Consider the following 12,126-nt stretch of genomic DNA (forward strand, 5'->3'; position numbering starts at 1 on the left):
GCAGGGAAGTTCTGACGACACAGAGAGTTGTGAGGCTGTGGGATTCAGTCCCAGGTTAGTGCGTGAGGCAGAAACTTGGTCTATATCCAAGACGAGATCGGAGAGTACAAAATTCTTGAACTGCATTCAACAGAACTTTTTTTAGCCAGCACGGAACAAGCCCAACGAGAGGGGGCGTAATTCCAGATTGAGTCTCAGGAAATGAAGCTGGGCAAGTGGATGAAGTAGCAGTGGGTAACCATTTTGGAGATCGTGACCACAATGCAGTTCGATTTAGCATTATTACAGATAAGGACAAAGATAGAACATGAGCAAAAGTTCTAAATTGGGGGAAGGCAAATTTTACAAAACTGTGAGGTGATCTGGCGAAAGTGGACTGGAAACAGCTACTGGAAGGAAAATCAGTGGCAAACCAGTGGGAGGCATTCAAAAGCGAGATTCTACAGGGCACAATATAGCCATGTCCCCATAAAGATAAAGGGTGGTACTGCCAAATCTCGAGCCCCTGATAATCTAGAAGCATACAGGCTGAGATAAAGTAGAACAAGAAAGCCTAGAGGAGTATAGAAAGCGCAGGGGTGAAGTAAAAAAGGAAATTAGGAAAGCAAAGAGAGGACATGAAAAATTATTGGCAGGTAGAATCAAGGAAAACCCAAGATATTTTATCAGTACATGAAGAGCAAGAAGATAACTAAGGAAAGGGTAGGGCCTGTCAGAGATGTACAAAGCAACTTCGGCGTGGATGCAGAAGATGTGGGCAGGGTTCTTAATGAGTTTTTTGTCTCTATCTTCACAATGGAGAGGGATGATGTAGACATCGTAGTTCAAGAGGAGTGTGAAATATTGGATACGATAAGCATAATGCGAGAGGAAGTACCAAAGGGGCTGACATCCTTGAAAGTGGATAAATCGCCAGGGCCGGATGGATTGCATCCCAGGTTGTTATAGGAAGCCAGGGAGGAAATAGCAGATGTAAGGCAAGGTACCAGAGGATTGGAGGTCTGCAAACATCGTACTGTTGTTTAAAAAGAGTGCGAGGGATAGGCCAAATAAGTATAGGCCAGCCAGTCTGACTTCGGTGGTGTTAAGTTATTAGAATCAAATCTGAGAGATAGGATAAACTGTCACCTAGAAAGGCACAGATTAATCAGGGATCGTTAGCATGGATTTGTTAAGGGAAGGTCGTGTCTTCTAACTTAATTGAATTTTTTGAGGAAGTAAGGAGGAGGATTGATGAGGGTAGTGAAGTGATATTGTCTACATGGATTTTAGTAAGGCATTTGACAAGGTCCCACATAGCAGACCGGTCAGAAATGTAAAAGCCCATGGGATGCAGGGGAATGTGGTGAGTCAGATGCAAAATTGGCTCAGTGACAGGAAACAAAGGGTAATGGTCAACGGATGTTTTTGCAAATATAAAGCGGTTTCCAGTGGTGTTCCACAGGGCTCAGCGTTGGGTCCCTTGCTGTTCACCGTATATATTAATGATTTGGACTTAAATGTGGGAGGCATGATTGGGAAATTTGCAGATGACACAAAAATTGGCCACGTATTTGATAGTGAAGAGGACAGCTGTAGATTGCAGAATATCAATGGTTTGGTTGAGTGTCCAGAAAAGTGGCAAATGGAATTCAATCCGGAGAAAAGCGAGGTAGTGCATTTGGGAGGGTAAACAAAGCGAGGGAATACATACTCAACGGAAGAATATTGAGAGGGATAGAGGAAGTGAGAGACCTTGGACTGCATGTCCACAGGCCCCTGAAGGTGACAGGACACATAGATCACGTGAAGGCGGCATATGGAATGCTTTCCTTTATTGGTTGAGGTATAGAATACAAAAGCAGGGATGTAATGCTGGAACTGTATAAAATGCTGGTTAGGACAGTTGGAGTATTGCGTACAGTTCTGCTCACCACATTACAGGAAGGACAAAATTGCTCTGGAGAGAGTCCAGAGCAAATTTACAAAAACGTTGCCAGGGCTTGAAAATTGCAAGTATGAGGAAAAATTAGATCGGAAGGGTTGTTTCCTTAGAACAGAGGAGACTGAGAGGGTGACTTAACTGAGGTGTACAAAATTATGAGGGGCCGAGATACAGTAGACAGGATGGATCTGTTTCTCCTATCGAGAGGTCAATTACCAGGGGCACAGATTTAAGGCAAATGATAGAAGGATTAGAGGGGACATGAGGAAAAACTTTTTCACCCAGAGGGTGGTGAGTGTCTGGAATTCGCGGCTTTGATTGGTGGTGGAGGCAGAAACCCTCAACTCATTTAAAAGGAACCTGGACCTGCACCTGAAGTGCCGTAAAATGCAAGGCGACGGACCAGGTGCTGGAAGGTGGGATTAGAATGGACGACGAGTTTTTTCAGCAGGCGCAGACACAATGGGTTGAATGGCCTCTTTCTGTGCTGTAACCTTTCTATGGTTCTAAGTGGGTGAAGGGAAAGGCTTTGAGGTATAGGGAACATTGTGGCTGTGATTGGGATGATTAAATCATCTGGAGGGTAAATAAACACTGATACAAATCAGAACCTACATCCTCGGGTTCTAAAAGATATCGATGCAGAGATAGTGGATGCTCTGGCTATGATTTTCCAAAACTCCCTGGATTCTGGAACAATCGCAGCAGACTGGAAGCTAGCATATGTAACACTGCTATTCAAGAAAGGAGGGAGAGAGAAAACAAGGAACTACAGGCCTGTTAGCCTGACATCAGTTGTCGAAAAAGTGCTGCAATCTATTAAGGAAGTTGAAAGAATGCACTTAGAAAATCATCGTCTGATCACGTTGCAGGATTGCCTTTAAGAGTGATGCCCCTTCAAGATCGGAGTATGCTAACGAGCTAAGTACCAGGACGCAGTCATGTGACTACTAACCAAAGTCACTCTGCAACTGTAACACCAAGAGACAAGCTCTGTAAATAGTTTGCTCTGTACAGTTATAAATAGTTCGCTGTCATAAAACTGTTGGAGATCTTCAACCAACAGGACTCCACGCTTCTCATTTATGTTGCATCAGGCAACATAAAGAGCTCATTGCAGATCACACAAAGACAACATGGTCTTACAAAAGGGAAATTGTGTTTGACGAATTTATTACAGTTGTTTGAGGATCTAACTAGAAGGGTCGCTAAAGAGGAACCAGATGTAATATACCTGGATTTCCAAAAACACACAAAACATGTACCACACAAAAGGTTAACAGGCAAGATAAGGGCTCATGGAGCTCGGGGTAATATATTAGCATGGATGGAGAACTGGTGAAAGGACAGGATGCAAACAGCAGGGATAAACGGGGCATTTTCAAGTTGGCAGGCTGTCAATAGTGGAGTGTTGCAAGGATCGGTGCTGGGGTCTCAGCTATTTACAAACTATATCAATGAAATAAATGAAGAGACCAAGAATAATATCTAAGTTTGCTGATGATACAAAGATAGGTGGAAGGGCAAGCTGTGAGGCAGACAGAGACAGGTTAAATGAGTTGGCAACAAGCTGGCAGATAGAGTATAATGTGGGAAGTGTGAAATGATTCAATCTGGTCCTAAGAATAGAAAAGCACAATATTTTTAAAAAGAGATGAAACTTAAAATTATTCATGTTCAGAAGGAGTTGGTGTACTCTGATATTGAACACAGAAAGTTAGCATGCAATTAGGAACGTAAATGGCATGTTGGCCTTCACTGAAAGGGGATTGGAATACAAGAACAAAGAAATCTTGCTATAATTGTTCGGGGCTTCAGTGAGACCACACCTTGAATACTGTGTGCAGTTTTGCTCTCCATATTTAAGAAAGGATATACTTGCATTGGAGGCAGTACAGCTAAGGTTCACTAAATAGGTTCGAGGGATGAGAGGTTGTCCTGTGATGAGAGGCTGAGTAAATTGCGTCTATATTCTCTGGAGTTTAGAAGAATGAGAAGTGATTGCATTGAAACATGCGAGATTCTGAAGAGTTTTGGGTCGACACTGAGAGGTTGTTTCCCCTGGTCAGGGAATCTGCAACATGGGGGCACAGTGCACAGTCTCAGGATAAAGGGACAATCACTTAAGATTCAGATGTGGAGAAATTTCTTCAAAGGGTTGTGAATCTTTGGAATTCTCCCCAAAGGGTTGTAGATGCTGCACTGTTAAATATATTTAAGGCTGAGATAGACAGATTTTTGGTCTCTCAAGGAATCAAGGGATATGGGGAGCAGGCGGGAAAGTGGAGTCGAAACTCAAGATTACATGATCATATTGAATGGTGGAAGAGGCGCGACGGGCTGCATGGTCTATTCCTGCTCCTGTTTCTCAGGTTATCTTATGAACTGGTTGGCTGAAGGCCTGTTTCTGTGTTCGAACTTCTATGTCTCTTGATGCACATCAAGCACCTGTGAGAGAGTCTGAGAGGAAAGATCAGGCATCTGTAGGTGGCTTGGATGGGAAAGAGATATCACATAGGAATGGAGTTACGATACATAAACCTGGGCAGGCGTTTTAGTGCATTCCTGACTACAGTGGAGAAACCAGCGCATTCCTGTGCCCCAGCATGTGTCGAACTGACTCGTACTCACGTTTGTGAGGGAGCTGGGAGAGCAGTGGCTGCGAGGATAACAAGGAGGGAATGCGTGGACCTTGCAGCAGGGGTTGTGGCTGGGGCTTTGCTCCCAGGATGCCTTGCTTCTGACCAGGCAACATGTGCGACGGGCTCTGCAAAAAATAATCACAACAAAAGCAGTCAGTACGACAAAGGTTTTTCTAGCTCTTAACACGTATAATGCAAGCTCATGGAAGGGTTTGACAATACATCGGGACTGCAAGTGCTGTGGAATCTCAGCCATCTACAGTGGTGAAGTGATGGAGAACCAGAGTTTAAACAGTGTTTAAATCTTGCCTCACTTAGCAAGGTGTTTGGAAATTCCACCTTGCTGTCTCCTGTGGGCTAGACTCGAGCTCTCCTACAGATTTAAATATGGTGAGAAGACCCAGGCCTCCAGCCGAGAAGAGAGACCAGCCCCCGGGCCCCCAGTGAAAGGGGAGAGCAGCCCCCGAAGTCTCAGACGACACTCCAAGGACTGCAGCAGTTCAAGAAGGCAGCTCACCGTCACTTTCGCAAGGGCAAATGGGGACGGGCAATAAATGCTGGCCTAGCCAGCGATGCCCAAACCCCAGAAAGAATCTGCCAGCCCGCAACTCCCCTCCAACCATTGCGGTCATGACACCACAACAATAGAAACGATCGATAGAGCAGCACGGCTGATCAGTGCCCAACAGAATGCGAAGAGATTTTGTTTGCTGATCTCCCAAACCAGTGAGTCTCAGACTCAGCACCGAAGGTTACTATGACATAAATCCCAAAATCACAACCCCCATCAACAACAACTTTTATGTAGACAGCACCTTAAATGCAACAAAAAGTCCCAAGGCACTTCACAGGAGCATCATAAACAAAATATGACACCAAGGCACATGAGATAGTCGGTCAGGTGACCAAACGTTAGGTCAAAGAGGCAGCTTTTAAGCAGTGCCTTAAAGGAGGAAAGTGAGGTGGAGGGAGGCTATTCCAGAACTTGGGTTCGAGGCAACTGATGGCACAGCCAACAATGGCGTAGTGATGAAAATTAGAGATTCACAAGAGGCCAGAATGAGAGGAGCACAGATATCTGTGGGTTGTTGGGCTGGACGAGATTATAGAGATAGAGAGGGTGAGGCCATGGAGGGATTTGAAAACAAGGCTGAGATACAGGATGTAGATACTGTCAATTCCTGTTAGGGACTGAGATGGTCAAAGGGATGGGGGTGGGGGAGGAAGGGGGATGCCATTAAGAGGGAGAAGGGGAGGTGGCTCAGAGGGGCAGAAGGGGTCTTGAGAGGGAGGTGGGGCTCGGGGAGGGTCGGGGGGGGGCTCAGGGAGAGGGGGGGTCAGAGAAGGCTGTTGTGGGGTTGTTAAAAATCTTGGTGATCGGTCCTGCCTCTCACTCTAGAAAGCAGATTTCTGACACTCGGCCCACCTCACAACATGGGGAAACTGAAGCATGAAAAGAAAATACAATGTCAGCCTGTGCTCGCCTGCCTTTCATTTACTAATGTGGTTCCCTTGCAGCTACACTAAAGCCTGTACCTGCGTGGGCTGCACCTGGACTTTGAGCGCACTCCACTTCACTGAGTGACTGGGGTTGTACACAGCCTTCACCAGTACTCGCTCCCCAACCTGGGGCATCCGTCCCTTCACCACACTGCAATACAAAGACACATACAGATCAGAACCTTCCCACATGCTGAAGAAAGCGCTAAGCCAGCGCATTGCCGTGGTCGGGGGATGGTTGGGATGTTGCCGGGAATACAGCCCTAAGGGCCTCTGGCTCCACACCAATGTGGCTATTCCTCATGTGAGGATCACCCCTGAGGTTAAACGTCACTGGACCTGCTGTTCCAATAATCAGGAGCAGGGTGTTCGAGGAAATATTCTCCACTTTAATCCAGAGGCACTGGGGCCAACTGTTGCACAGATTGGTGATCAAGCTTGGAGCAACTGGGATCTGAATGGCTCAGTACCTGACAGAGCAGGAATAATGGGAGTCATGAAAGGAATCCTGCGCTCTGTCAGCAACCTGAATGGAGCCTTCCGTTAGTACACTCTCTAATGGTTTGCGCATCACTTACTTCAGGTGGAACAACACTTCCTCATCAATGAACCCAAAGTAGTCGTGAAGACTTGTGACTACTCCCGTGAACACACGCTGCTTCTGCGACTGGCCCGCCTGCTGGTGGCCCTGCCAATAGCAACAGAACCAGTGTCATTATTATTTGAAGGGACAGCAAGTCTCCAGCAAGCGCCTGTAACGGGACAGGTACACTCCACAGCCTTTCCTATGCCAGCATCTACCCTGCTCTCACAAGCAGTGTGGCGCAATTCCACGCTTACCCTCCATCGGAAGCCTGCCATTCATGTGTCAGACAAGATATTCGACTACAAGAGCATTCCAACTCAGTCTGATCCTGCCCTCATCTGATATGCCTGCATCTGTAATTACCAGCTTGATAATCAATCTAGGATACAAAATCTAGAGACATATTCACCCACCAAGACTCCAAACTAACTTAAGCTGCTGATGTTTCATATGGTTGTTAAGTATACAGTGGTGACAGACCCAAGAAACCTGCAACAGCTCGTAAACGACCTGATGAACAATCGAGTTCAAGTTTCAACATTATATTAAGCGTACCGTGAGTCAAGATCTATGTGGTTCGGCAGAGATATGAAGCCGAAGCCCTATGTGCCCTCTCAGGTATGTCTGAAAGATCCAACAACACCAGCTGAAGATCAGGGGAGTTCTTCCTGAATATTTATCCCTAAAATAAAACCACCTAAGAATAGCTTAACTCATCACCTAATTTGTAGTTTGTGGGATCTTGCTGTGTGAAAAGGGTATGCAACATTGTGAAAGCTGAGATTGCAATTTTAAGTAATGTATTGACTTATGAAGCACTTGAAGATGTTCTTTAATGTCATAAAACATTCCAAGATGCTCCACAGGATCATAATCAAACAAAACGTGTCAAAATTCAAGCATGTCAGTGCAAGATGGGCCAAGTGGCCTCTTTCTGTGCCTTAAACTTTCTATGATTCTATTCTATAAGACACAAGGCTGAAAGATTTGAAACTATCTTCAGCCAGAGATGGATGATCTATCTCAGCCACCAACTGAGGTCCCCAACACTGGAGATGCCAGTCTTCAGCCAATTCAGTTCAATCCACGTGATATCAAGAAATGGCAGCTGAAGGCACTGGATGCAGCAAAGGCTATGAGCCCTGCCAACATGCCAGCAGTCATACTGAAGACTTGTGCTCCAGAACTATCTGTGCCACTAGCCAAGCTGTTCCAGTACAGTTACAACACTGGGATCTACCCAACAATGTGGAACATTGTCCAGGTATGCCCTGTCCATAAAAAGTAGGACATCCAACTCAGCCAATTACAACCCCATCAGTCGACTCTCGATCATCAGCAAAGTGATGAAGGTGTCGTCGACAGTGCTATCAAACGGCACTTGCTTAGCAATAACCTGCTCACCAATACTCAGTTTGGATTCCACCAGGGCCACTCAGCTCCTGACCTCATTCCAGCCTTGGTCCAAACATGGACAAAAGAGCTGAATTCCAGAGGTGAGGTGAGAGTGACTGCCCTTGACATCAAGGCAGCAACTGACTGAGCGTGGTATCGATGAGCCCTCGCAAAATTGTAATCAATGGGAATCAGGGGGAAAGCTCTCCAGTGGCTGGAGTCATACCTAGCACAAAGGAAGATGACTGTGGCTGTTAGAGGTCAATCAGTTCAGCCCCAGGACATCACTGCAGGAGTTCCTCAGGGTAGTGTCCTAGGCCCAACCATCTTCAGCTGCTTCATCAATGACCTTCTATCATATAATCACAAGTGGGGGTGCTCGCTGATGGCTGCACAGCGTTCAGTACCATTTGCAACTCCTCAGATACTGAAGCAAGTGTGCCACATGCAGCGAGACCTGGATACCATTCAGGCTTGGGCTGATAAGTGGGCAATTAACATCTGCATCATACAAGTGCCAGGCAATGACCATCTCCAACAAGAGAGAATTTAACCATGTCCTCTTGACACTCAACAACATTATCATCCCTGAATCCCCCACTATCAACATCCTGGGCTTACCATTGACCAGAAACTGAACTGGACCAGTCCTATAGCGGTCACAGGAAAGCTGTGACCTGATTGGCTGGTAGGGAATCTGCACTGAATTTGAAAATAAAACATTGATATACCAATTAACCCTAATTAACTAATTCATTAATAAGTAGAGGAGTAACTAAACCGGAGGGAGGAGGTTACTGTATTTAGTATTTAATATTTATAGGAGAAATCTAGCGCGAGGCACCATTTAGTTAATTGTAACTTAATTTAGTAAGGATTTAATTAAGTATTTATTTTTAATTAATTTATTAATTAGTGCGAGAAATGTCAGTTAGAGGGGTGAAGTGCTTCACCTGTGAGATGTGGGAGGTCCGTGATGCTTCCAGTGTTCCGGACAACTACATCTGCAGGACGTGTACCCAATTGCAGCTTCTCACAGACCGCATGGATCGGTTGGAGCAACAATTGGATGCATTGAGGAGCATGCAGGTGGCGGAAAGCATCATAGACAGGAGTTTTAGGTGCAAGCAGATAGATGGGTGACCGCCAGAAGGGGCAGGCAGTCAGTGCAGGAATCCCCTGTGGCTATCCCCCTCTCTAACAAGTATACCGTTTTGGATACTGTTGGGGGGGAATGGCCTCTCAGGGGAAAACAACAGCAGTGGCACCACGGCTGGCTCTGTTGTTCAGCAGGGAGGGACAAAGCACAGAAGAGCAATAGTTATAGGGGACTCTATCGTCAGGGGCACAGACAGGCGCTTCTGTGGATGTGAAAGAGACTCCAGGATGGTATGTTGCCTCCCTGGTGCCAGGTTCAAGGATGTCTCTGAACGGGCAGGGGGCATTCTGAAGGGGGAGGGTGAACAGCCAGAGGTAGTGGTACACATTGGTATGAACGACATAGGCAGAAAGAGTGTCGAGGTCCTACAGGGGGAGTACAGGGAGTTAGGTAGTAAGTTCCTCTAGGTAGTAAGAATCTCTAGGATGGTAATCGCAGGATTACTCCCTGTGCCACCTGCCAGTGAGGCGAGAAATAAGAAGATAGTGCAGCTAAACACGTGGCTGAACAGCTGGTGTAGAAGGGAGGGTTTCAGATATCTGGATCATCGGGATCTCTTCCGGGACAGATGGGACCTGTACAAGGAGGACAGGTTGCATCTAAACTGGAGGGGCACAAATATCCTGGCTGCGAGGTTTGCTAGCATCACTTGGGAGGTTTAAACTAGTGTGGCAGGGGGGTGGGAACCAGAGCAGAAGGTCAGCAGGTAAAATAACTGAGGGGGAACGAGTGAATAAGGCCAGTAAGACTAAGCGGAAGAGCAGGCAGGGAGATGTTGCGAAGCACAGCGGGACTGGTGGTCTGAAGTGCATTTGTTTCAATGCGAGAAGTATAACAGGTAAGGCAGATGAACTTAGAGCTTGGATTAGTACTTGGAACTATGATGTTGTTGCGATTACAGAAACTTGGTTGAGGGAAGGACAGGATTGGCAGCTAAACGTTCCGGGATTTAGATGCTTCAGGTGGGATAGTGGGGTATGTAAAAGAGGTGGGGGAGTTGCCTTACTGGTTAAGGAGAATATCCTTTTTGCAGCGGTGACAGGGAGAGCGAGGTGGCAGCTGGGTAAGTAAGTCCTATATATTTGGGCAGCGGCTGAACCAGAGACACTACACCTGTAGTGTCTCCCACCCGCCCTCCTCCACTAACCAAAAAAAAAGGACTCGGTGGTGTGCAGATAAGGTAAGGCTTTTTCTATTTATTTATTTTTTTCGTGTGATTGGTGAAAACTTGTCATTCCTTTTTCATTTATCTAAGTTAAGACTAAGTTAAGCTTAAGATTAAAAATGGCAAGAGATCTCAAACCCGTGTTATGCTCCTCTTGCTCAATGTGGGAGCTCAGGGACACGGTTGATGTCCCTGACTCCTTCACGTGCTGGAAGTGTGTCCAGCTGCAGCTCTTGTTAGACCGCATGACGGCTCTGGAGCTGCGGATGGACTCACTTTGGAGCATCCGCGATGCTGAGGAGGTAGTGGATAGCACGTTTAGCGAATTGGTCACACCGCAGATTAGGATTGCTGAGGGAGAAAGGAAATGGGTGACCAAAAGGCAGAGAAAGAGCAGGAAGGCAGCGCAGGTGTCCCCTGCGGTCATCTCCCTCCAAAACAGGTATACTGTTTTGGATATTGTTGGGGGAGATGGCTCACCAGGGGAAGGCAGCAGTAGCCAGGTTCATGGCACCGTGGCTGGCTCTGCTGTTCAGAAGGGCGGGAAAAACAGTGGAAGGGCTATAGTCATCGGGGATTCGATTGTAAGGGGAGTAGATAGGCGGTTCTGTGGTCGAAAACGAGACTCCCGAATGGTATGTTGCCTCCCAGGTGCACGGGTCAGGGATGTCTCGGATCGGCTGCAGAACATTCTGAAAGGGGAGGGTGAACAACCAGTTGTCGTTGTGCACATAGGCACCAATGATATAGGTAGAAAACGGGATGAGGTCCTACAAGCAGAATTTAGGGAGTTAGGAGCCAAGTTAAAAAGTAGGACCTCAGAGGTAGTAATCTCAGGATTGCTACCAGTGTCACATGATAGTCAGAGTAAAAATGAAAGAATAGTCAGGATGAATGCGTGGCTTGAGAGATGGTGCAGGAGGGAGGGGTTCAGATTTTTGGGACATTGGGACTGGTTCTGGGGGAGGTGGGACTATTACAAATTGGACGGTCTACACGTGGGCCGGACTGGAACCAATGTCCTTGGGGGTGCTTTTGCTAACGCTGTTGGGGAGGGCTTAAACTAATGTGGCAGGGGGATGGGAACCAAATGAGGTCAGTGGACAGTAAGGAGGTTGTAACTAAAGCCTGTAAAGAACTAGATAATGAAGTCAGCATGACTAAGGGAAAGAGTAGACGGGGAGCAGATGATGAACGCAAAGGGACTGGTGGTCTGAGGTGCATTTGTTTTAATGCAAGAAGTGTAGTAGGTAAGGCAGATGAACTTAGGGCTTGGATTAGTACCTGGGAGTATGATGTTATTGCTATTACTGAGACTTGGTTGAGGGAAGGGCATGATTGGCAACTAAATATCCCAGGATATCGATGCTTCAGGCGGGATAGAGAGGGAGGTAAAAGGGGTGGAGGAGTTGCATTACTGGTCAAAGAGGATATCACAGCTGTGCTGAAGGAGGGCACTATGGAGGACTCCAGCAGTGAGGCAATTTGGGCAGAACTCAGAAATAGGAAGGGTGCGGTAACAATGTTGGGGCTGTACTCCAGGCCTCCCAACAGCGAGCGTGAGATAGAGGTACAAATATGTAAACAGATTATGGAAAGATGTAGGAGCAACAGGGCGGTGGTGATAGGAGATTTTAATTTTCCCAACATTGACTGGAATTCACTTAGTGTCAGAGGTCTAGATGGAGCAGAATTTGTAAGGAGCATCCAGGAGGGTTTTCTAGAGCAGTATGTAAGTAATCCAACTCGGGAAGG

The 12,126-nt window shown here is 46.6% G+C and overlaps 1 protein-coding gene across 2 annotated transcripts in view; it reads right to left on the bottom strand.

Moving 5' to 3' along the window:
- LOC137357140 (cell division cycle and apoptosis regulator protein 1-like) overlaps nt 1–12,126 on the bottom strand; it is a 135,058-nt gene that overhangs the window by 69,509 nt on the left and 53,423 nt on the right. The window contains exons 4-6 of one of the 2 annotated variants that reach the window (XM_068023215.1): nt 6,645–6,754; nt 6,103–6,217; nt 4,556–4,691 (exon numbers count right to left, since the gene is read on the bottom strand). In XM_068023215.1, coding sequence (XP_067879316.1) covers nt 4,556–4,691; nt 6,103–6,217; nt 6,645–6,754 — 361 coding nt within the window. The remainder of the gene's footprint in view (nt 1–4,555; nt 4,692–6,102; nt 6,218–6,644; nt 6,755–12,126) is intronic. The other variant, XM_068023216.1, reaches the window with a different exon arrangement.

This window comes from Heterodontus francisci, chromosome 47, assembly GCF_036365525.1.
Source record: "Heterodontus francisci isolate sHetFra1 chromosome 47, sHetFra1.hap1, whole genome shotgun sequence".
Classification (NCBI taxonomy): domain Eukaryota; kingdom Metazoa; phylum Chordata; class Chondrichthyes; order Heterodontiformes; family Heterodontidae; genus Heterodontus; species Heterodontus francisci.